We start from the raw sequence: 25,150 nt of genomic DNA on the forward strand, positions 1-25,150 counted from the left end.
ATGTCCAAATACATCAGAAATCATGATAAATGTGAATAGACTAAACTCATTGGTAAGAGAGAGAAAATGTCTGATTAGATTAAAAATTAAATCCAGAGAGCTTTCTAAAACATAAGAACACCAAAATATGAAGGAAAAAAAGAGATACAAGATAAATATTAACCAAAAGAATGAAGCAGCTGTATTAATAGCAGATAAATTGGCCTTAAGACAAAGAGATTATTAGGCATAAAGACCACTATATCACAATAAAAATTTCAACTCGGGGCAGGCCCCATGGCTGATGGTTGGATTTGCCCACTCTGCTTCAGCGGCCCAGGGTTTCACCAGTTCGAATCCTGGGTGCTGACATGGCACAGCTCATCTGGCCACACTGAGGCGGCATCCCACATGCCACAATTAGAAGGACCCACAACTAAAAATACACAACTATGCACCGGGGGGCTTTGGGGAGAAAAAGGAAAAATAAAATCTTTAAAAAAAAAAATTTCAACTCAATGAGAAGATATAACAGTTCTAAAGTTGAATATATCAAATAAAATAGTCTCAAAATATATAAAGCAAAACTGATTTCTAAAAACTGAAAAGTGACAAATCCACCAACACGATGGAAGATTTCAATACACTTCTCTCATTGCCAAACAAGAAGATAAACGATACAGGTAAAAAAATAGTAAGGTAAGGAAGAGTTAAACAATAAAACGAACAAGCTTAATTTAATGGATACATGGAACCTGCTGACAATTAAAATTTACACTTCTTAAGCACACATGAAATATTTACAAAAATTGACCATATACTAGGGTCTAAAGCAATTCTCAACAAATTTTAAAGAATAGGTGTCATCCTACATTTTCTGACCACAATGCATTGAAGTTAAAAATCAATTACAAAAAGATAACTTGAACAAAAATATGCATTTAGAATTTTTTTTTTGAGAACACTTCTAAATAACATAGTCAAAGAAGAAATCATATGGGAAGTTAAAAACATTTAGGACCTAAACAATGATGAAAATACTACGTATCAAAATTTGTGTCATGCAAGGAAGTAGTGCTTCAAAGGAAATTTGTAACCTTAAATGCTTTTATTAGAAAAGATAAGAGATGAAAATTAATGAGCAAAATGTTTGATAATAGTTGGAAAAAGAAAAACAAACTCAAAGAAAGCAAAGGAAAGGAGATAATAATAATAGCTAACACTTACTGAATGGTTACTATAAGCTACGCGTGCTTCCAAGTGTTTTACTCACTTTACAATGTATTCACTCATTTAATCTTCCCAACAACCCTAGGAGGTACATACTCTTATTATCCCCATTTTACACAAGAGGAAACTGAGGATCAGAAAGGTTAAGTAGGGACCAGCCCGTGGCTGAGTGGTTAAGTTCATGCACTTGGCTTTGGCAGCCCAGGGGTTCGCCGGTTCGGATCCTCAGCGCAGACATGGCACCGCTCATCAGGGCATGCTGAAGCGGCGTGTCACATGCCACAACTAGAAGGACCCACAACGAAAAAACATACAAATATGTACTGGGGGGTTTTGGGGAGGGAAAAAAAAAAAAAGAAAGGTTAACTAAGTTTCCCAAGACCACTCAGCACAACTCCATGAAAGTGGAGGAGCTAGGATTGTAACGCAGGCAATCTGGCTCCAGAGTGTAAGCTCTTTTCCTTTTTTTTTTTTAGGAAGATTAGCCCTGAGCTAACTACTGCCAATCCTCCACTTTTTGCTGAGGAAGACTGGCCCTGAGCTAACATCCGTACCCATCTTCCTCTACTTTATATGTGGGACGCCTGCCACACCATGGCTTTTGCCAAGCGGTGCCATATCTGCACCCAGGATCCGAACCAGCGAACCCTAGGCCACCGAGAAGAGGAACGTGTGAACTTCACCTCTGCGCCACAGGGCCAGTCCAATCCTCCTCTTTTTGCTGAGGAAGATTGGCCCTGAGCTAACATCCATGCCCATTTTCCTCTATATGTGGGATGCCTGCTACAGCATGGCTTGACAAGTGGTGCGTAGGTCCATGCCCAGGATCCGAACTGACGAACCCCAGGTCCCTCGAAGCAGAGGGCATGAAGTCAACCACTGTGCCACCAGCCCAGCCCCAGAGTGTAAGCTCTTAACTATATAAAGTTGAAAATTTAGATGACATTGACAAGAGGTTTTCACATATTGAGGTATAGGGAGTAACTATTCGAGTTCAAAACTGATTTGGCTTGAACTAGCAAGCCTGACTTATGGCCCATCAAACACACACTGTCCATCTGCTTATCCATTAAAGTAAAGAAGGCACTCTCCTAGGATAAGAATGCAGACTTCTCCCAGCCCTATTGGTAACAACGCCCTATCGGTAATGCCCAGGTTAGTCCCTTTCCTGGCATCACGGTCAAGTTGACCTGCTAATTTGCAACTGAACACCTCTTTGAAACTGTATTCTGCGTGTGTTTAATATGTCTTCTTTGTTCTAAAAAGACATAAGACTGTACTGAAACCCAAGCTTCTCCCGAACGCCTTCTAAGGCCTTCCCGGGTTATAATCTTCACTCTGGTGCATAATAAACTCACCTCGATTTTGATTTATCAGTTGGTTATGGATTATTTGTGTTGACAACATGAATAAATTGCTAGTAAAATATAATTTACCAAAATGGAATCAAGAAAACAGTAGAAAGCCTGAAAAGTCATGTAACTATTAACAGAAATTAGCAATTTAAAATCTTCCCACAGAGCAAAAACAAGGCCCAGATTATTTTTTAGAGTTATTAGAAACTAGGTTAGATTTTTGGTCCACCTTTATACACACTCTTCCAGAGAATGCCCCAGAAAAAGAAAGAGTAAAGGAAGGAAGGTCATTCCTTTAGTGGTTTAAATTTGGTAGAAATCTGTCTCCCTCTCTCCTCCCTCCCTCCCTCGCACCCTTCCTCCGTTTCTCTCTCTCTCTCTTTCTGTCTCTGTAAACACAGTCCAGAGGTCGCCAGTCCAGAGCTGGTACGGCTGTTCCCTGAGGCTCCTTCCAGCTCTGCTCTCTGTCCTCCCTCAGCGCGAACCTGATCATCACAACCCAACATGGCTGCCGGACTGCAGCCGTCACAGCTGAAAACGCAGGAAGGATTTAAGAAGACGTCCTTAAAGACACTCCCTCGACTCACACACCACACTTCTCCTTATCTTTGATTCTCCAAACTTAGTCACACGGCAAAACCTGGCTGAAAGGGTCTGGGAAATGTGGTCTTTTAGCTGAGTATCAGTGCGTTGAGCTCAAACTCAGGATTCCTGTTACTTAGAAAGCACGGGCAATGGATACTGGGGGCAGCTAGAAATCTCCACCATATTCTCTAAATTCGATTTCTGAGGCTACTGTTCACTTGATACCAAATCCGAGAAAGGACAACACAAAAATGAAAAATTACAGGCCAATCAAACTCATAAAGAAAACCGCAATGTCTACAGACAGAGTAATACTGTTTCGATTTCAAATGAAGTCAAGCCAGGGGCCTGGAGAGCTCCCCCACGGAACCTGGAGGAATGGTAGTCCAGTCCTAAGCTTTAGGGGAAGCGAGAAGCGGAGAAAGGTCTCATAAGCTCCGTTCATTTTATTTCGCTCTTCCCCCCTTTAATTTGACTCGCTGTCATATAGCAAGGGATTTTCAAGTATCTCAACGGAGAAGATCAAGTACGGACACGACTCGCCTCTCGCCTGAAGCCCTACATCACCTCTGGCGCAACCCCGCCGCCTCCAGGGCGAGAAACCACAACCCCCAACAGGCCTTGCGGGCCTGGGGCGAGGACATCTCGTTGATTGGTTGTCCCGCAGCCCCAGGCAAACGATGATTGGCCGGGTCTGGGAATGGGGTGGGGCTAAGGCAGTTGCGGGAATCCGAGCAGAGGCAGAACGAGGAGCGCGGCTGGGCATTTCGTGCCAGACGTCTGCGGCGGCGCGCAGGCGGCGGGCCGGGAGAGAAGCATGGCTCGGGGGTACGTCTGCGTGCTGGCCCTGGCGGCCGTGCTGCTGCTAGGTATCGCCGCCGTCTCCAGATCGAAGGGCCTGCGGGGCAAGGAGCCTCAGAGGGCGTCGCGAGTCCCTTCTGAGTTCAGCCAAGGGGAGCGCGTCGCGATGAAGGAAGGACTGAAAGGTGAGCCTGGGTCCTCTTCGCACACCTGTTCTCAGGTATAGGTCCCTGTCTCCTCGGGCCAACCCGTGACTCTGCTCTCCTGACTTAGAAGGACCGCTGCTCCTAGCCCCGGCACCTCGTGCCCTGGCTTGGGGGGCGCCACTCGTCCCCCAGACCTGGCTTCCGAGGCCTCCAGTGTTCCCTGCCTTTGTCCCTATTCGCATGGCCGTCACCTGCCCTGCCCCCGCTTGCCACGAGGATTATAACACCTTTTAGTTGTATTTTTAACCTTTGAAAGATTTCGCTTATGTTAAATCTCTGGGATATCCTAAGACTGAAGGATGTTAATCTTATCTGCAGAGGCAGGAAATTGAGGCTTAAGTCAGTGAAATGGTCTTTCCCAGGAGCCCACAGCAAGGACTGGGAACTGGATGAAAACATGTAGTGCCTATAGGACCCTCTGGGCACCAGACGGCTCGAAGGAGTGTGGGATGTTACTGCAGTGTGGGACAGTCCTAATTTCCTCTCCTAATTAAAGGACATCTCTCCCCTAGACCTCAAAACAAGGCTAAAAACTCGTTTATTTTCTGAATCTGCATTTTCCGAGACAAAAGTTTCTGTTGAATGCTAGATCCTGTGGGACAATGGGAGCCTTCCTCACCCTGAGGCTTTCATTAACAATGGATTAAAAGAAACTGCGTACATAGACATGTGCAGGCAGGTCAGGGAGCAAAGCTCACCCGCGTGGTTAAACATAAATTGTGTGTGCTGGAGTGACAGGCCTGGGAGGCAGAGCAGGACCTTCCCAAAGCGTCCAGGATAAGTAGTTCTCTGAGAGGCACTGGGCAGCTGCTCGCTGGAGTCTCTTTGCACGAAGAAACCAAAAGCTAGATAGGACCCTAAAGTAGGGAACTCCTAACAGCATGGCTTACAACTCTTAGCAGGGGCAGAACCTGAGCTCAGCTCTCGCCTCTGCCTCTCATGTAGGTGGTTTATTTAATCTGTTTTGACCTTGGCTTATGGTCTATGGTGTAGGTTGATCCTTAGCAAAACTGAGTACAGAAGTAAGTTTTTCCTTCAGAGGCCCTCCCTTGACTTCAAGCTGCCCTGGAAGCATTTGTTCCACTGTGTTTTTGGTTAGCTATCTGGTGAGATATTCTCATAATTCATTGTGTCTCCCCTCCCAGTGGTGGTCACATTTGACAGTGGAACTCTTGAAGAGTGTAAGGCCTTTACGGCCCCAAGGCCTGAGCCTGTTGGCAGTTGAGGAACTGAAACATCTGGGTAGGAGAAGGTGAGCCTATTTAGGACTGAGGAGCTGGTTTGGGAGCTCCAAAGTCCACCCCTTCCCAGGCGCCATGGGCCCAAGTAGCTGGCCTTGGTCTGCTGGGCCGTCCGAAGGAGTCAGCCCACTCTCTGCACACCAGACACACAGAGCCCCATTCGTGCTGCATCCCAGGCCGATGTGCTCCTTGGGGTCCTCAAAGGGATGGTGGTTTTGATGAGGATTATTTTAGGCTGCTTACTGTTAAAAACTGCAGATGAGAAGGAGGCTCTGAGGAGTGGAATTTGCTTGCCCTTTGATGAGAGATATTTGCATTTGTGAAGGAAGTCTCCATCTGTGGGGGGTGTCTCCCTCTCTGCACCAGGGGGAAGGGGGGATGACCTTATCTATAGAAACTCTTAATGGGGACGGCAAGGACTTAAGTCTTGCTTGTTGTGCTTGTCTGGTAACCTCATGTAGCTGACTCCCCCCACCACCAATGTCCTCCTTTGTCTTTAGCTAAAGATAATATTTAAGGTGGTGGCTTCTGCCATTTACTTGATCTGGTTTGATTCTTATCTAAAGTTATAGGACCACCCAATAACCAGACGCCACCTGCCCTGATACCATTTTAACAACTCTTTTTACATATTCTTTCCCTTGTCTTGTAAAGAGATAACTCACATACCTATGCCTTAAATTTAGCCCTACTCTCAACCCATGTTTTTGTTTTTGTTTTGTTTTGTTTTTGAGGAAGATTAGCCCTGAGCTAACTACTGCCAGTCCTCCTCTTTTTGCTGAGGAAGACTGGCCCTGAGCTAACATCCATGCCCATCTTCCTCTACTTTATATGTGGGATGCCTACCACAGCGTGGCATGCCAAGCGGTGCCATGTCCTCACCGAGGATCCAAACCAGTGAATCCCAGGCCTCCAAGAAGCGGAACGTGCAAACTTAACTGCTGCGCCACCAGGCCGGCCCCATCAACCCATGTTTGCAGCGGCAGCAGCAGCTCCTCCTGCCCGTGGGTCCTGTCCCCATGCAGCAGCTCCTCCTGCCCGTGGGTCCTCTCCCCATGCAGCAGCTCCTCCTGCCTGTGGGTCATGTCCCCATGCAGCAGCAGCTCTTTACTGCCCATTGGTCCTGTCCTCATGCTATTCCACACTGTTCTCTGAATAAAAGAGCACTACTGCCAGACCTTGAGAGTCCAAGAAATCTTTCTTTCGACTTCTCGGCTCACCAACCCCGCATCATTTCTGGTGGCCCGTACAGGGATCTTGCTTTAGGGGATCTGGCGTCAGGGGATGTTGCTTCAGGAGATCTTGCTTCATTGGCTTGTGAACTCGAGTTCTGGTCAGTGCCCTTTTTTCCTTGTGCCTTTCTCTTTTTCAAGGATGGATCTAAATTGACTTCTTCATTGGGAACCTTCTTGGACAGCTGTATGGATCTATGTTTGCTGCCCATGGCTACTCTATGGGGCAAATCATGGCATTCAGCTTGAAGAGAATCAGTACCTTAAGCATGAGGGTGATGGAGAATGAATTAATCCATTCCTTCCTGACTCTGTCTCTAATATATAAATTTTACATGGGCACAGGTCAACCACTTAAGTCATTAGGATAGTCGCCAATCTCCAAGACTCCCATGGCAGGTTTCCTTTCCCAAGGCTGGAGTGGCATCCCTCCCTATGGCTCCTGACCACACTCCGAACCATGGGAAAGTCCCAATCGGGACTCCGGTTCAAGGAAAGCACCAAACTCTAACCTTTGGTTGAGTATGGGAACCCCTTCTTGGGAGAATGGCTCCAGGATGCAATTGGGTAGAATGTCCCCCAGACTGGTGGAAAATTCCTCACTGTTTTTCTCTATCCTTTTCTCTCTGGGACCATTCACCAGGCACCTATTACTGCCAGGCAGATTAGGGAAGATATGCAAGGGATGCCCCCATCATCCCTTGTTACAGGAACCCCATTGGGGGGATTTTCAAGGTAATGGCTCCTTTTCTCTCGGGGACCATTCACCAGGCACCTGTTACTGCCAGGCATAACAGGGAAGGTATACAAGGGATGCAATGCCGGGGGACGCCCCCATCACCCCTTGCTATAGGAACCCCACAGGAGGAACAACGGGTAGGACGCTGCCCTAGGTTCAGGGGGGATTTTCAAGGTAATGGATCCTTTTCTTTCCTCTCTCTTAAAGTTCTTTTCCCTCTGGGACCATTCACCAGGCACCTGTTACTGCCAGGCAGAATAGGGAAGGTGTACAAGGGATGCAGGGGATCTGGTTTGAGGGGATCTCGCGTCAGGGTGTGTTGCTTCATCGGCTTGTGAGCTCGAGTTCTGGTAAGTGCCCTTTTTTCCTTGTGCTTTTCTCTTTTTCAAGGATGGATCTAAATTCACTTCTCCATCGGGAACTTTCTTGGACAGCTGTATGAATCCACGTTTGCTGCCCATGGCTACTCTATGGGGCAAATCGTGGCATTCAGCTTGAAGGGAATCAGTACCTTAAGCCTGAGGGTGATGGAGAATGAATTAATCCATTCCTTCCTGACTCTGTCTCTAATATATAAATTTTACGTGGGCACGGGTCAACCACTTAAGTCATTAGGATAGTCGCCAATTTTTACAGTAACCCTCAGGTACTGCCTTCATATGTTAGTGACAGGAGCCAGGAGCTAAACTCCTCTAAATGAGGGGGAGTGACTGAGAGCTTGGGGGCTGACAATAACAGTGATTAGGATATAATTTCCTATATTGACTTGAGTATACACGCTCAGGAGGAGACGGTAAGGTGCAGTAAATTATAGTCCTGCCTGGTTATTCTTTGTGATGGCAGCACCAGTTGCTATTCAGATCTCAATGTGATAAAGGATTCTGTTTCCCTGCATCTTTGCCAATACTTGATATTATCTGTTTTTATAATTCTTTCAGTTTTATAATTCTTGTCAGTTTAAAATCCTTGTCAGTTTTACATATCTTGTTAGATGTAAAGTGTTACCTTATTATTTTCTTGTGTTCCTGATCCTAGTGAGGCTCAGCATCTTGTTAGTCAGTGTCCCTTCTTTGCGAATACTGATTCATATCTTTTGTTGGGCTTTATCTTTAAGAACCATATTAGCCTAGGGGCCGGCCCCCATGGCCAAGTGGTTAAGATGGAGCGCTCCGATTCGGCGAAACCTGTTTCTCTGGTTCGGATCCTGGGCGCGGACGTGGCACCGCTCATTGGGCTATGCTGAGGCGGCGTCCCACATAGCTCAACCAGATGCACTCACAACTAGAACATACAACTATGTACCAGGGGGCTCTGGGGAGGAGAAAAACAAAAAAAGATTGGCAACAGAATGTTAGCGCAGGTGCCAATCTTTAAAAAAAAGAGTGAGAGAGAGTGGAAGTGTTACCAATTAAAAGAAAATTGAAATGAAAAAAAAGATAACCATATCAGCCTAAATAAACCCCAAAGACTTGGGTTTAAATCTCGGTTCTGCTGCTTGTTTCTGGACCGTCTTGAGCAGCTCGCCTGACCTCTCTAAGTTTGTTTCCCTCCTTTGAATTAGGGAAGACAGCAGTGCCTGTCTCACGGGGTGGTTTTGCCCTCCACAATAAGATAGTGAATGCAAAAGAACTACTTCTGCGCAGAGGGCTGTGGGAAAACCAGTGGTTGTTATCATCTGCAATCTTGCGTCTCTGACGATCTGACTCTGACAGGTGCTATCCAGATTCCAACAGTGTCTTTCAGCCCCAACGAGTTCAACACGACAGCCCTGGCTGAGTTTGGAGAATACATCCATGAAGGTTAGCCACAAGCTGTGGAAGGGGTGGGAGGTAGCATGCGGACACGATTCTTCTACAAGGTGATAAAGGTTATTTTGTGACTGAGCAGTGGGCAGTCTAATTCCCACGGGCCTATTTTGAGTGCGTCTGTAGTGAGGGGGTACAGAAGGGAGCATCCAGGAGTGAGAATGGAGGCAGAATACAAACTCTGAATTTGCCCTTTGAAGAACTAAGGCATGCAGCTGTTGGGCTGGAGTCTGAACTCTCCCAATCTTTGTCCTAAATATGCGTCGGTTGATAAATATGATATAATCAAAAGGTAGGACTAAGAATTCCTTCTTCCTGTGCAAGTTTCCAGAACAAGGCCCGTGCTCCTCCCTGCCCTCCCTCTGTACACGCACCCAGGCCCCCCGCCTGCGCAGGCCCTGCTGAAGGTTCATCACCGGCATGTTTCTGAGCTGCCGGGCAGTGACTGGGAGCTGTCACTTCAGTCTTCTGCCCTCGCCCCACCACCCAGGAGCTGAGGAACGATGGGTCGAGGGAAAACAAGGAGACTTGGAACAGCCTCCCGCCCCCGCCATGAAAAACTCCTGGGCAGTAGTGAGGCCATCTTCCTAAATCAAATGAGAAACAGCCACTTCCCAGCTGTCAGGCGCAGCGCGGCAGGTAGCCCCGCTCTAACGCTCTGGGCTGGGTGGATCTGGGGTCCGTCCCCAGCACCAGGCTGAGGCCGGGCTGGAAATCTTTACAAACAGGGAAATCAATATACAGTGACAGTAAACTAGAGAAGCTGGCGGACGAGATAAAAGCATTTTCTTCTTGCGGTTTTTGTTCAGGTATCCACAGAGGTATTTGGATTCTTCCAACAAAGCCCAGAGAGAAATAAAAGTTCTTTCTCCTATATAGTTAAGGCCACCTGTGTTAAGACCTATCTGTAACCCGAATTGTTGACCCTGGGAACATCTACACCTGCACAGAGAAGTGTGTCCTTGTGCTAGACAGAACAATCTTTTATCTCCATGTAACCCAAACTTTTTTTTTTTTTTTGGTGAGGAAGATTTGTCCTGAGCTAACATCTGTTGCAAATCTTCCTTCTTTCTGAGCTAACATATGTGCCCATCTTCCTGTATTTTTTGTATGTGGAACACTGCCACAGCATGGCTTGCTGAGAGGTGCGTAGGTCCATGCCTAGGATCCAAACCTGCGAACCCCGGGCCACTAAAGCTGAGCATGTGAACTTAACCACTCTGTCACCGGGATGGCTCCCCAACAGTTTTTTGTGAGAAAAATATCTCTAATTTTTTTAATACATTTAAGAGTCATGTTTGGTTGGTGGTTGGATACTGGGGCCTACTATGCTCAAAATTTAACACACCCATAGTCTGCACAGCCTTGTAACGTGTATTTGTGCTAACATGTTACAGGTTGGACAAAGCCAGATCTTGAGCTATTGACTGTCATAGTGGTTGCGTCCTGGTGTGCATGTTAGTACATAGTTACAGCACATGAAAATACAGGGAAGAGGAATTCCACGGTCATCTGGGCAAATCACAAATCAGTCTGGCTTTGTCCCAGAGGGCTTCCTAAAGGAGGCTGCATGTTTAAAAATGAAAAAAATGGGGCCAGCCCTGGTGGCCTAGAGGTCAGTTTTGTGGCACTCTGCTTCAGTGGTCCAAGTTTGGTTCCCAGGAGCAGACCTATAACACTTGTCTGTCAGTGGCCATGCTGTGGTGGTGGCTGACACAAAAAAGAGGAAGATTGGCAACAGATGTTAGCTCAGGGAAAATCTTCCTCAGCAAAAAAAGGCACTTTTCATCAAATGGTAAGAAAACCAAAGGAAACTGTTAAATCTGGCTTTCTCTCCCTGCTTTTTATCCCTTTGCCTCTAGTCTTTCCTACAGTTTTCAAAACCAGCTTTATCCAGCATGAAGTCGTGGGAGAGTACAGCCACCTGTTCACTGTCCAAGGCTCGGACCCCAACTTGCAGCCCTACATGCTGCTGGCTCACATTGACGTGGTGCCTGCCCCTGATGAAGGCTGGGAGGTGCCCCCGTTCTCTGGGTTGGAGCGTGATGGCTTCATCTATGGTCGAGGCACACTGGACAACAAGAACTCTGTCATGGTCTGAAATGCCGTGTTCCCTCTGCCTTGGGGCCCTCAGGATGGGGGCAGTTGGCTGACCCCTGGGAGGCAGGAGGCTATGTAGAATGAGCTTTAGCTCTAGGAGATGTGGGCTCCAGCCGTCAGCCTCTCGCTTCCTTTTCTGGACCTTGATTTCTCAACGATGCAGTAGGCATTAGAGTAGATGATCCCCAGGGACCTTCCCAGCTCTGACATTGATAAAGTTATGTTTTCTCCAGGTAGTGAAAGTTTTTATGCAGAGCTGTGCTTCCCTACATCCTCTCCCCCAGGACCCTATGAATTTGTTCTCTGTAAAGAGTCTATCTGGGGGCCGGTCCAGTGGTGTCGTCATTAAGTTCACGCGCTCTGCTTCAGTGGCCCAGGGTTTGCGGGTTTGGATCCTGTGCGGGGACCTACACACTGGTCATCAAGCCATGCTGTGGTGGCGTTCCACATGCAAAATAGAGGAAGATTGGCACAGATGTTAGCTCAGGGCCAATCTTCCTCGCAAAAAAATAAATAAAAATAAAGAGAGTCTGTCTGATCCTAGTCCCACCAGCCCTGATGCAGGCAGCTGAATGTTTCTGATGCCCTGGTATCCCCACTTAGATAATAAGCCTTTCCCCTCTTCTGTTGTGCTTCTGTCCCACAGGCAATTCTGCAGGCCTTGGAGCTCCTGCTGATCAGAAGCTACGTCCCCCGAAGGTCCTTCTTCATTGCTCTGGGCCATGATGAAGAGGTGGAGCCTGTTCACCCCACGTCTATCTCTGGGACCCCTGTTGGTGGTGGGGGGAGGGCTTCACCCTAGTCCAGTTTGCTCCCCAGCTGCAGGGTCTCCAGGATGTGGTGTGGTCTGCTGACTTCTGTGTGTATTTGTGTGCCAGAACCATCTAAGGCCCTTGACCATAATGCAGATTCCTGGGCCCTGGGCCCTAGATCTGAATTTGTTTTTAAAGGGTTTTACTTTTTTAGAGCAGTTTTCGGTTCACAGCAAAATTGAGAAGAAGGTATAGAGATTTCCCTTATACCTCCTACCTGCATACGTGCATAGCCTTCCCCCATTATCAACATCCCCCGCCAGAGTGGTACATTTGTTACAACTGATGAAACTACATTGACACATCATCATCCCCCAAAGTCCATAGTTTACATTAGGGTTCACTCTTGGTGTTGTATGTTCTATGGGTTTTTTTTTTTCTTGTCTTTTCTTTTTTTGATTAAGATTAGCCCTGAGCTAACATCTGCTGCCAGTCCTCCTCTTTTTGCTGAGGAAGACTGGCCCTGAGCTAACATCGGTGCCCATCCTCCTCTACTTTATACGTGGGACGCCTGCCACAGCATGGCGTGCCGAGCGGTGCCGTGTCCGTACCTGGGATCCGAACCGGGGAACCCTGGGCCGCTGAAGTAGATCACGTGCACTTAACCGCTGCACCACCAGGCCGGCCCGTGTTCTGTGGGTTTGCATAAGTGTATAACAACATGTATCTATCATTATGGTATCATGCAGAGTATTTTCACTGACCTTGAAACCCTCTGTGCTCTGTTCATCCGTCTCCTTCTCCCGGACCCTGGCAGCCACGCATCTTTTTACTGTCTCCATAGTTTTTCCATGTCCAAAATGTCACATAGTTGGAATCAGACAGTATGTAGCCTTTTCATATTGTCTTCTTTCACTTAGTGATTTGCGTAGACCTGAATTTTTGACAAACTCCCTGATATATCAGAGGCCCGCAGGTGGGCCATCAATTTACACCTTGAGAAACACTGGTGTGATGGAAAGAGAATTAACAGAGAGCTCAATGAATGTGTTTTATTTCCAGTGACGCCACTTACTTTGACCCTGGGAAAGTCATTTCATTCTCCTAGTCCCAGTTTCTTCATTTGTGAAATGAAGAGTCTTACAGCTCTGACATTCTAGGATTCTAGGTGAGGCAGGATTGTCTACGACCCTGCCCCGCAGGAAGGAGACTGGGCGGCGCGGTTCTGGAGCCCCTTGCTAAGCTGAAGGGGTCCACTAGCTGTCTTTGGAGGTCTGGCTGAGAAGGACTGTGGCTTTGGGGGCCATGTCTGCAGGTGTCAGGGGCGAATGGAGCTCAGAAGATCTCAGCCCTGCTACAGGCGAGGGGCATCCAGCTGGCCTTCATCGTGGACGAGGGTAGCTTCATCCTAGATGGTCTCGTTCCCAACCTCAAGAAGCCCTTTGCCATGTGAGTAAAGCATGCTGTCTCCCACCTGGAAGGCATTCTCACCCCATGTGAAATGACAGCAGCCTGGGATCTGTGAGCTATGCTGAGACAGCTTCTTTTAACTCCTCTTGCTTTAGTCACTGAGCTTCAGCCAAGTTTGGGCTCCCCCGTCCCTTCCTCCTCTAGTCTAGATATTTTTAAGCGGCATGAAGCCGATCTCCCAGCCCCCTAGACCACTGTGCAGACGGGCCTGTGGGCCATGGCATAATTCAGGGCAGGAGGAAGTCAGGAGGGCCCTCTCTGATCCTCTCCTGCAGGGTTGCCGTCTCAGAGAAGGGTATGCTTAACCTCGAGCTGCAAGTGAACATGACTCCAGGCCACTCTTCAGCTCCTCCAGAGGAGACAAGCATTGGCATCCTCGCAGCTGCTGTCAGCCGGTAAGCGGCTCCCGGCCCTGCTCCCTTGCCAGACTCACCGTGGAAGACCTGGCACTTTCTCACTTTGACTTTGAAGAGGCTAAGCTTCCCGCCCTGAAGCTGGCTGAGAAGCCATGGTGGGGCCTCAGGGAGGAGAGGGCTGCAGCACCCAGGCAACGGGGAGACGCAGCAGGGGATGTGTCCACATGGCAGGCAAGACCAGCAGGGGAAAGCTGGATCAGGTAGCTGGAGGAGTGCAAAGTGCAGAACAGGAGTCAGAAATCGAAAATGGCTATGACGGGCAGAGTTGTGTGACTTTTCCACCTGCCCCCGCAAAAGAAGAAAGACAAGTAAAGGCAGCTGGCTGTGGGTGAGGACAGCAGGGTCTGTGACAGCGGAGCTCACCTCTGCCTGGGTTTTCTTATAAAGTGGGAAGAAGAACTATCTTTATTCAGTTAAATATTTAGCTGACCATCTACCGTGTTTGGGGCTCTGTGCCCCGTGATGTACGGTGGGGGAGAGCAATCTCTCTCCTCCAGGAACTCACAGTTCTGCCACAGTGTGGGAGGTGCCATGAGAGGAGGGTGCGCTAACTCGGATTGGTAGACAGGGATAGCTCCTGCTGGTGGAGAAGAGGTGATCCAGCTTGTGCCTTGAGATCTTGGAGTGGTTGGGTTGGTAGAGGTGATAGAGAGGTGAGTGGGAGATGTCCTGGCCAGGCCTGTTGCAACATCCTCTCTCCCTCCTTCTCTTCAGACCGTGATCTTTGACTGGGGTTAGGTAAGTCTTGAGAACTTCATTTCTCTTCCAGACTGGAGCAGACGCCAATGCCAAACATGTTTGGAGGCGGGCCATTGAAGATGGCATTGCAGCAGCTGGCAAATGAGGTGTGGGAAAGAGTCTTGCCGGCTCCTGATCAGCTGTAGAAGAGGAAGAAAGAGTGTCAGAGAAGTAGCCTTTAGAGTAATGAAAAGGCCCTAGGTTCACAGTGCTCTGCCTTCTGTGACCTATTCCCGTCCAGTGGCGGAGCCAAGACCTAAGGGAGATCTCAAGCAGGGAGAGACCCAGGCCTCGGGTACAGTGGTCATCTCGTACTGACCCCTCTGACGTCTTACTGACCTGGTTCTTTCCCTTCCAGTTTCCCTTCCCTATCAATATAGTCCTGAGCAACCTGTGGTTATTTCGGCCCCTTGTAAGCAGGTAAAGTTTTGTCTTTCTTTCCCTCACATCCCCCACCCCAAATTTCCCCAGCCCCTCGGCCCCTCACTTTGGCTTACCTGGGCCTGACTAACTGTCCCTCAGCCACAAGGCACTATATCTAATTCATCTCTAGGATGTCCCTCCTAGTCTTAAAGCTCTCCAAGGTTCAGGGAAGTGGGTGATCCTCCAATCAGTTCTTTCTGCATATTAGACAGTTCTTCCTAACATCTGACCTTAGTCCTTTTGCTTTAGGTTAATGGAGAGGAATAAGATAACCAGCGCACTGGTCAGGACCACCACAGCAGTCACCATGTTCAAGGCAGGGATCAAGGTAATATTGCCTGGTTCCTCCCAGACACCTTTTCCTCGATGCCCACCTACACCTCCATCCTTTGGCTTTATCTCTGGCTCCTCCTTCCTCCTCTGCTTACAGTTTGAGTAATAGGAAGGCCCAGAGCTGAACTGTCCTCTGTCATCAGTTGGTTAACCCTCAAGAACAAGTGTTCTAGCTGAGGTCTACAGAACCTCTGAAATTGCTGGCCAGATTTTGTATATGTGTAATGTATGGGGTTCACAGCCCCCTCAGGTTCTTCGGGTCTGTACTCCTTCCAAAAACAACCATTACGGGCCAGCCCAGTGGCGTAGCGGTTAAGTTTGTGCGCTCCGCTTTGGTGGCTCAGGGTTCACTGGTTCGGATCCCGGGTGCGGACATGGCACCGCTTGGCAAGCCGTGCTGTGGTAGGCGTCCCACAAATAAAATAGAGGAAGATGGGCATGGATGTTAGCTCAGGGCCAGTCTTCCTCACACACACAAAAAAGCAAAACAACCATTATACTAGTGTCAGGAGGAGGAGTTATTTGGGAGTTAATACTCATTCAACGTGTTATGTATTTACCTAGCATTTTGGTCATGTAGACTAAAGGTTTCTAACCTTTCTACCACCAAGGATCTTTTTATTATTCTTTCTCATATTTTGAAAGATTTGTCTACCTAACAAATTTAATGAATGATTAATGTATTTTCCCCTAGTGTTATGCTGAATTGAAAGAGAGAAACTTACCTGACATTTATAAAATCTAGAACGTTTGTGATCTATACCACACTTAAAATATACACATTGTCCTCTCCCGAAATACACTAAATATTGAGTGGCCTTAGAAAATGTAAATTCTATATGAGGCTTACTTGCATAGAAATAAGTTTCAGGGGAATCAACACTGAAAAATTTTTATTCCAAGAACTGCTTTTCAGCAAATTGGTCTACTTCCAGTTGGATTGCCCACTTAGGGACATCTCTGTTTAAAGGAACAAGCCACAGCCACACTCGTTAGACTGGGCCTGGTCTCTCTCAGATCTTGAAAGGAGTGAGACCATTCCTGTTACTACCAGTACTACCAGCCCCACTTCGAGGAGCACACTGACCTAGAACACACCGTGGCCTTTGGACATCTGGTGATCTGGAGCCCAGGTTGAGTACACATGATTGGTGCCTCAGAATTAATTCCCGGCGTAACTGGAGTGTCCAGTGTCAGCCAGGCCCAAGCCGTCTTCACCAGCTGCCTAGAGTGTTCACCAAAATAATCGTACTGTGTCCTTGCGTTGGAATGGTGCTTTTATCTATCCAGAGTGCTTTCCCATTTGTTCCTCCGCTTGATCCACCTGACAGCTCTGTGAGCGTTATTGCTCCAATTGCCAGTTGAAAAACAGAGGCACAAAAAGGTGGTAATTATTCAAAACCACACAGCTAATTTGTAACAGCCCAGTTCTCCTATTTGTAGTCCGGTGCCTTTTTGCAGCATACCACTTCAAAGAAAGACATGCAACTGAGGAGTCGGTTCTCTCATGGCCTCTGAGGAAAAATCCCTTCATAGCTTAACTCTCTTCTCCAGTTAGTCCTGGGTTCTTCCTAGTCAGGCCAGGCAGAGTCAAATTTCACAGCTGGACATGAGAAACCACCACCAGCACCGTCATCCCCCTCAGGGATCAAACATGCCATCATGGGGGACTGCAGAGGCTCTGGGTGCCCTGTCCAGAGGGCACTAACACTGACCGCTGGGGACCCTGGGAAAGAGCGCACATGGAAGACTGCCAATGGCCCTGCACGGTGCCGAAACAGACGTCTGGGTGGTCAGAGAAAGCACTTCTGCTCTGAGCAGCTCTCTGTGACCCCCTCCAGCTCCCAGAAGCCTGAAGGTCTGGCCTGAAGCAGAGACAGACCTCTAGCTCTGAACATAACCACATGGGAAGGGCCCAGAGAAGGAAGCCAAGGGGCAGGCTGAAACAAGTAAGCCCAGGACCTTTAAATCAGATTGCTTCCTTCCCTCCTCCTGGTGGTAGTTGACGTTTCCTGGGCAGGGCTCGGGTGTAGGGACTTGAGATTGGATCAGGCCAGAGTTTGTGCTTCTCTCTCTAGGTGAACGTCATCCCCTCGGTGGCCCAGGCTACAGTCAACTTCCGGATTCACCCTGCACAGACAGTCCAGCAGGTACGTGCCATATGTCCCGACAACTAGTCCAGCATCAGGAAGGGTGGCCCTGGGGACCTTGGTGTAGCTGCAATCCCAGGGCTGGCCCGGTCTCTCATTTGCTCAGCCAGCACTTTTCAGAGTCTTCGTGTGCCGGGTACTTGGCCAGGGTGGGCCATCTCTGGTTTCAGGAACTTGGAGTCTCGCGGGGTGCGGATGGGACATGAATGCTGGGGCAAACACACACAGTGGGCTTGCTGGGCGTTGGGGGCTGTTCTAAGGTAGACACACACTCATAGAATCCCCACAGCCACCCTATGACGTAGGAGCTGTGTTCTCCCCCTTTCACAGGGAAAACAGAGGCACACATCAACAGTGCAGGTAAGGAATGTGCCCAGGACAGCACTTCTAGGAGTCCAGTTCCAGAGTCTGTGCTTCTAGCCACCACACTGATCGTAACAATTGGGATGAACAAATTACCGTAGGACCAGTGCAAGGAAGGGGACTGATGCTACCTCTGAGGGTCAAGAAAGTCTTCTGACCACTAGAAATTTCAGCTGGGACTTAAAAGACAAATAGCACTTTTCTAGAAGTAAGGCAGTCAGAGTAAGGCTAAAGTAAGGATAAGGAGTATCCTCTAAAGAGTAGGATAAACTGGGGAGAAGTGATGGGAGATGAAAGCGGATCAAGGCCTTGGTGCCACGCTGAGGAGTTGGAGATCTGATCTGTGGACAGGAGGGAACTGTGACGGTCTCCAAACAGGGCTGTGCTGTGCTCAGATTTGCTTCTAGGGGGACAGCGCTGGTGGCAATGCAGAGGAAGAGCCGGGGCGGGAAGAGACAGTTAGGAAGCGGTTGCAGCGTCCTGGGCAGTGGGCATGAAGGTCTGAGTGGAGGTGGTAGACATGGGGTGGTGACGGGGGCACCTGCCAGAGGTGTGGGAGAGGGCTCAGGGCGTGGTGTGTGACACATGGGGGGTGAGGGCAGGATGACTCTAGGGGTTTTAACCCGGGTAGTTGGCCAGGTGCTGATGCCTTTAAGCAAGTTTGGGAGTTCGGAAAGAAGAACAAGTTCGCAGAGAAACACGATAGTTTAGAAGATCAAGACACTTAGAATATATTAATAGGCAATTATAAGTACCTCAGGTCCAGAGAGAGAATGAACTGGAGGTAGAGGCTAGAGAGTTATTAACAGAATTGAAACCTCTAGAGTCAATAAAATCCCATGTGAGGGGCTGGCCCCGTGGCCGAGTGGTTAAGTTCGCGCGCTCCGCTGCAGGCAGCCCAGTGTTTCGTTGGTTCGAATCCTGGGCGCGGACATGGCACTGCTCATCAAACCACGCTGAGGCGGCGTCCCACATGCCACAACTAGAAGGACCTACAACGAAGAATATACAACTATGTACCAGGGGGCTTTGGGGAAAAAAAGGAAAAAATAAAATCTTAAAAAAAAATAGTCTTAAAAAAAAAAAAAAAAAATCCCATGTGAAGGACGTGTGCAATTAGGAGAGGAGAGTGGGGCCGGCCCGATGGCACAGCGGTTGAGTGCTCACATTCTGCTTCAGTGGCCCAGGGTTCATCAGTTTGGATCCCGGGTGCGGACATACGCACCACTTGTCGGGCCATGCTGCGGTAGGCGTGCCACATAGAGTAGAGGAAGATGGGCACGGATGTTGGCTCAGGGCCAGTCTTCCCTAGCAAAAGGAGGAGGATTGGCGGTGGATGTTAGCTCAGGGCTGATCTTCCTCAAAAAAAAAAAGTTAAAAATGAGGAGAGGAGAGGGTTGAGCACAGCCTTGCAGTGGTCTGCTACAAACATCAATTTAAAAATTATTAAAATGAACTTAAGTCCTATGACAAGGGGATGGTGCCTTTAGAGACTATAGGAAAAGGGATGGGTGCTGTTAGAGACTATAACAAGGGACCGACCAGACCTTGTGTGGGGTCAGGCCAGGCTTCCCTGACTAAGTGACATTTGAGCTGAAATCCAAGGGGTGAGTAGAAGTTATACAGAATGTTTGGCATCTACAGGAAAGAGCAGCTCCTTTAAACATCAGGTAAGCTAAGAAGAATTCAAAAGGTGAATCTAATCCTTCACAGCATGATCAAAAGAGCCCACCTGACATCTGTCCGAGGGATAATGTACTCAAGGACGAAGCAGGGCTCCGGGCAGGAGGGGTTTCCTGAGTCTCTGGCCAGCCACACCTAGACTCTGGTCCCTTCTCCCTCAGCCGTTCCCCATGGAGGGTTTTGTTTGTCCTCACACAGGGTGGGAGGCACACCCCTCGTTGCAGGGCAGGGAGGAGAACAGGCATTCGCAGGGCCTGGGACCAGTGGGAGCCCTGTGCTCTGCTGCTTTTCATCGAGCGCCAACCTTTGTGCTCTCCCTGGGCTCATGGGGCCAGGAAATCACTCAGTTTCCCTCATTGAGCGTCTTTCCACCAGTGTTTTTCCAGCCTCACTCCCAACTCCATGCCCTTTCCAAGGCCTGTTTTCCACGAGCCGGGGCTTTCATCTCCCTAGGTGCTGGCACTCTTCCCTCCTCTAGTCCCCGGCAACAGCGGCCTTCCTTCCGTCTGTCTGATGAGATCCCTGGAGTCCCTGGGCCATCCTGCCCCCCTGCCCCAGTGAAGAATGGAAAGCCTCCATCATCCCGGACGCACAGCACCCCTTTGTCCTCATCACTCCTCTCCCTCGTGCCCAGTGCCACAAATCAGGGACACTCCCTGCTGCTCTGACGGCAGAGGCTGCCGAGCCTTGGGCTGGATCTGGTGGGAACATAAACGGCTCCCAGAATCCTGTTCCTCCATCTTTACCTGGTCTCCCTCATGTCGTGCATCTCACTAGGTCTCCAGCACCTGCCTATGAGGAGCAAGAGTCTTCAGAAATGGAATAGGCTACTATGTGGAAAGGAAGATTTGTTCTGAATGGGCCTCAAGGAGTACAAATTAGGCCGCTGGGAGGTGCTTAAGATGAGCCTCCCCCTTAAAGGGGAGTTTTGGAATATGGCACCTTGGATGGTAATGAGCTCCTCGGAGGCTGGATGCCCACCTATCTAGCATGTTGTACAGAAGACTCCTTCCTTCCTTGATTTGTTCATTCACTAAGTGGCTACTGTGGGCTAGACATTCTAAGTGCTTCTAAGCACTTGGGAAAATGGTGAACAAGACGGTCAAGATTCGCATTCTAATGGCACTTACATTCTAGTAGGGAAGACAGCACTAAGCAAGTAATGAAACAAATGAACAAGGCGATTTTTTAAGAGATGAGTACCATAAAGAAAACCATAGGATGGTGTGTCACAAGGTGGTTGTGGGGTGGGGGTGGAACAGTGGGCTGCTCTCTGAGGAGGCGTTTATACTGAGACCTGAGGAGGAGCAAAGACCTGGGGAACAGCATCCAGGCAGCAAGAGCACAGCCCTCTAATTTCGACAAAGGTGAGATTCTGCTGAGCATTTATGATGTGTCTAGTACTATGTTATATCCTGTAGAGTATATATAATATCAAAACAAAAAAATGAGAGGGGTCAGATGCGACAGGAAGCCATATCTCAGTTCGTTATAAGGATGACATTCATAACCGAGTTGCTCAAAGGTGGGATGGCATATGGCACAGGAGGGTGAGCTCCTTGCCGCTGGAAGTTTACAAGCACAGGTGGGCTGCTAGCTGCCGTGGATGTTCTAATGAGCAGCCTCACAGCAGGACAAGCTGGATTTATCATTCTAAAGACCTTAACCAATTTTTAAGTATCCGTTGTCCTTGCCTTCAACAAATTTACCAGTCACTTGAGAGGAAAATATATCTAAAGAGGAAACAGAGACTAACATAATGGTGTGGGCGTGTGCTATAAGGGCTGTGGGAGCTCAGAGGAGAGAGAGCTCAATGTGCTCTAAAGTGACCTTAGACGTCCTCGTACCGTTGACAAGTCCCTCCTCCTGGTCTCATCCTTGTGCCTCTGATCACTACCCAGGGTGCCCCCCTCTTCAAAACAAGTAACGGCTGACATTTATTGAGCCTTTTCTCTGTGCCAGGCGCTGCCTAGGCATGTCGCATATATTCCAGTAGTGGTCACGACCGCTCACCAGGTAGATGCTGCTATTATCCACAGGTTAACAGATGAGCACAGGGGTTAAGGAGCTTGCCCGAGGTCACACAACAGTAAGCGGCTGTCCAAGGCACAAAGTTTGGCGTCACTCCTCGGTTTTTGTGTGCCCCTTTCCATTCTCAGACTGCCTTTTGCCTTTTCTCCATCCATTTCATATCCTTCTTTCAAATTCAGTATTCTTCAAATACTCTTCCTTCAAACTCCGCCCTCTTTCTGGCTCTACTCCTCACCATCTCAACCTATAGGTACCTTGGAAGCAGTTACGCCTTGTCCTTGTGAAGTCAGACCGACCGGGTTCAGATACCCAGCTCAGCCATACTGCTGTGTAACCCTGGGCAAGTTACTTAGTGAGAAGACTCCTGTTATTTTGATTGGTTCACATCTTTTAAATTTCATGTCTTTTATGTTCTTGGTGCTGGAAATATAGAAATGAGGTAGAGACAGCTCTGCCCTAGAGGCAGGACCTGGCCAGCAGCTAGTGGGAAACGGGCTCTTGTGGCCTCTCACTGAGGAGGGTGCAATTTGTGTGCCTCTTGAATTTCTGGGGGCAGTAAGTAATTTGGGGCAGAGGGCACAGTCCCAACTCACCTTATAGGAAATGACTTCAGGAACGTCCCAGTGGGTCTAGAATATATGAAAACTATATATAATTCTTACATCACAGTATTTGGAACGTAAGTGCTAGAGTGAAGATAAGCTCTCATGAGTGAGTTGACCTCCCCCCAATCCAACAGCAGGGGATTTGGTTTGGCTCAAATGGTGGTGTCTAAGCCAAAAGTAGGAGCCCTCATTTCCTTTCCAGACTCAGCTCCTAGCATGCTTCGAGGGGACACTGACCCAAAAGGAGTACTCTTGAGATAATGTCCCCCGTGGGATGCTCCCCTGTCTAGGGCAGAGGCAGTACAAGGCACCTGCTGATCAGATGGGTTGAGACTGTGCTGGGGCTTTCCCTTGGTGGCTGGGTGGCTTTGAGGGGCCAACGTAAGCCAAGCTTCTGGGCCAGTCCCACATGGCTGTGTGGGACCTGATCCTCAGCGTCTGCTCTACATCCTGCCTCAGACCAGGACTTTGGCTGGATTCAGCTCTAGTCATGTCAGACTGAATTTTCTAGGAGCTTCCTCAGGTTCTTTCCTGAGGAAAGGAGCCAAAGAGAAAACTTGAATCTGTTACCAAAACCAAAGTGGGTTCCCTCCTGGTGAGTTAAATCAGACTCTCCACCAGAAGTGGTTGTCTCACAAAGTAAAGTGTATTTGCAGCAAACAGGAGACCAGGAGGAATCATTTCCAGAGTCATGGTGTCTCCAAACAAAGGGAAGCAGGGACCTTTTATTTTGGATAGGAAATGAATATTCGAAAGGGAGAGGTGGGTGTTGGCTTGCACAGGCTCAGTTGGGAAATGCTTCCATACACACTGCAGGTGATGGTAATAAAGCCTAAGCTCCTCCTGGAGAGATCTTAGCCTTAAACATAAGGCAAAAGCAAAGGTCACAGTGGTGAGGCTTAGTCTGGTTCGTGGAGATTGGTGATTGCATCTCCTTAACGTAACAAAAGGGAGAAAAACAATTTGGAAAAACAGTTAAATGCATCCAAACCCATCCTAGAGTTCCCCGGGGCAGTTAGTGGGTGACAAATGCAGTCCCTCAGCTCCTCACTTTGTGTCTCTGAGCTCATCTTCCTGGCTCTGGTGCAGTTGGTTACAAACAGGAAGCAGGGATGTCCAGAGAGGGGAGGACAGTGTGTGACCCTTTCATCACCTGTCTGAGACTGTCCCAGGTTGAAGTGAAGTCATCACGTCTAGCCCCCTGCCTCCAGGTGGTTGAAATTGCCATTCGGCTGTTTCTTCTATGATTTCACCCAGCCGGTGGTTCACAACCCAAGGGGAAGGCTACGTAATTTCCTGATTTTCCACTTCCCCACCTGCCTCCTGGCTGTGAGGCAAGGCCCCGAACATTAACCTATATCTTCCATGCTGTAGATGCTTCGCAGGAACACCTAGCTCGTCTGTCTCCTATGGTCAGTCGGCTGAAATTGAGGTCCTGGTGCTAAAATGCGTCTCTGTCAACACCAGGGCCTTGCCTTGCTGGAGAGAAATCAGGACTGTTTAAATTCATATGGTACTTGGATAGCAGATGAGCAAGAAATCAAACTCCCTCTGTTTGCCCCCTTGAGGTCCTAGAACTCATCAAGAACATTGTGGCTGATGACAGGGTCCAGTTCCACGTGCTGAATGCCGTTGACCCCCTGCCCAACAGCCCCTCTGACTCTCAGGCTTTCGGCTACCAGCTGCTCCACCAGACCATCCAGTCCGTCTTCCCGGAGGTCCACATTGTTGTCCCAGGTAATGACTTCGTCTTCTGTGGCTGGAGGGAGGTGGGGGCTGTGCCTGTTTCCTCTCCAGTGTCCACTGCCCCACCCCCACCCCAGCTGTTCAGCCTGGAAACAGCTGGCTGCTTCCCCACCTGATGAGACTGGAACTGTATTTTCGCCTCCGAGTGGAAGTGAGAAAGCAAACAGGAAAGGAGCAGAAACAATAAATTAGGTCAGTCAAGCCCAGGTCCTTGCTTAACCCAGGCCAGCCACTCTGGTATGGAGGAGAGGGTTGGCCCTGATTCCCCTCCTCTGGAGGAGCCACAGAGCGGGCCACATTCCCCCCAGTCTGGTTCTGATCTGTTCTAGGACACCAGCTCAGCAGCAGACCTCTGAACCGCAGCCCAGACATGCCTCCTGGCTCTACTGTTGGCATCAACTCCCTTCATCTCTCCCAGCAGCGGCACCTCTGGGACCTATCCCCAGTCTTCCACCATACCTTCCAAATCTGTGCTGTGTGGACAGCGGTTCTCAAATTTAAGAGTGAAAGAGGATCATTTAGAGAGCTTATTAAAATGCAGACTACCTAAACCCACTCCCAAAGATTCGGGTTAACCATGTCTGGAGAGGAACCAGGAATCACCTTTTAAACAAATAGCCTGGGGGATTCTGACACCAGATGAAGGCTGACCACAGTTTGGGATTCTTCAGTCTGTGATGTCAAGAGAAGATGCTCTGATATTAAGACCTGTGTTCAGTTTCCTTCTATGTGGGTTTAATTGTGGATTCCCTTATTTTCTAAGCTCCTACTTAGGACCTGCCCCTTTGCTAGGCATGGCTCCTTAAAGAGCTTAGGGTGAAATTCTGTTATCTCCAAATTCCTCAGGCATGAAAAAAGCAGACTTGTTTTTTTGATCAACTTAAATCTGACCCACTCCTCAGGAAATTCAACCTCAGATGTTATTGAGGTCTCCAAGCACCCCATGGCCCCCACCTTGGATTGGGCCCTCGGGGTCTTAAGCAACAACGTAGCATTGGGATCCCTTAGCTGGTGGTCATCGGTCGTTGTGGTTACCTCTGAGACATCCATTGTCCCAGCCACAAAGTCACTTCAGGTTGAAGATTTACACTGATTCCCTGGCCTGTCTGGGGTGTGGATCTTTGATTCTAAACCTAAGATCCTCCCTGAACACACCAGGCAGCCATC

At 48.7% G+C, this 25,150-nt stretch overlaps 1 protein-coding gene across 3 annotated transcripts in view; it reads left to right on the forward strand.

The window, feature by feature from the left end:
* Nucleotides 1-3,856: 3,856 nt before the first annotated feature.
* The window catches only part of PM20D1 (peptidase M20 domain containing 1), a 35,266-nt gene continuing 13,972 nt past the window's right edge, over nt 3,857-25,150 (forward strand). The window contains exons 1-11 of one of the 3 annotated variants that reach the window (XM_014829209.3): nt 3,857-4,135; nt 9,081-9,167; nt 11,036-11,268; nt 11,920-12,006; nt 13,341-13,474; nt 13,771-13,890; nt 14,681-14,756; nt 15,008-15,069; nt 15,322-15,400; nt 17,484-17,555; nt 23,806-23,974. In XM_014829209.3, the coding sequence (XP_014684695.3) occupies nt 3,967-4,135; nt 9,081-9,167; nt 11,036-11,268; nt 11,920-12,006; nt 13,341-13,474; nt 13,771-13,890; nt 14,681-14,756; nt 15,008-15,069; nt 15,322-15,400; nt 17,484-17,555; nt 23,806-23,974 (1,288 nt within the window). In that variant the 5' untranslated portion in view covers nt 3,857-3,966. The remainder of the gene's footprint in view (nt 4,136-9,080; nt 9,168-11,035; nt 11,269-11,919; nt 12,007-13,340; nt 13,475-13,770; nt 13,891-14,680; nt 14,757-15,007; nt 15,070-15,321; nt 15,401-17,483; nt 17,556-23,805; nt 23,975-25,150) is intronic. The other 2 variants (XM_070497964.1, XM_044758351.2) reach the window with 2 other exon arrangements.

Source organism: Equus asinus, chromosome 25 (genome assembly GCF_041296235.1).
Source record: "Equus asinus isolate D_3611 breed Donkey chromosome 25, EquAss-T2T_v2, whole genome shotgun sequence".
NCBI lineage: Eukaryota > Metazoa > Chordata > Mammalia > Perissodactyla > Equidae > Equus > Equus asinus.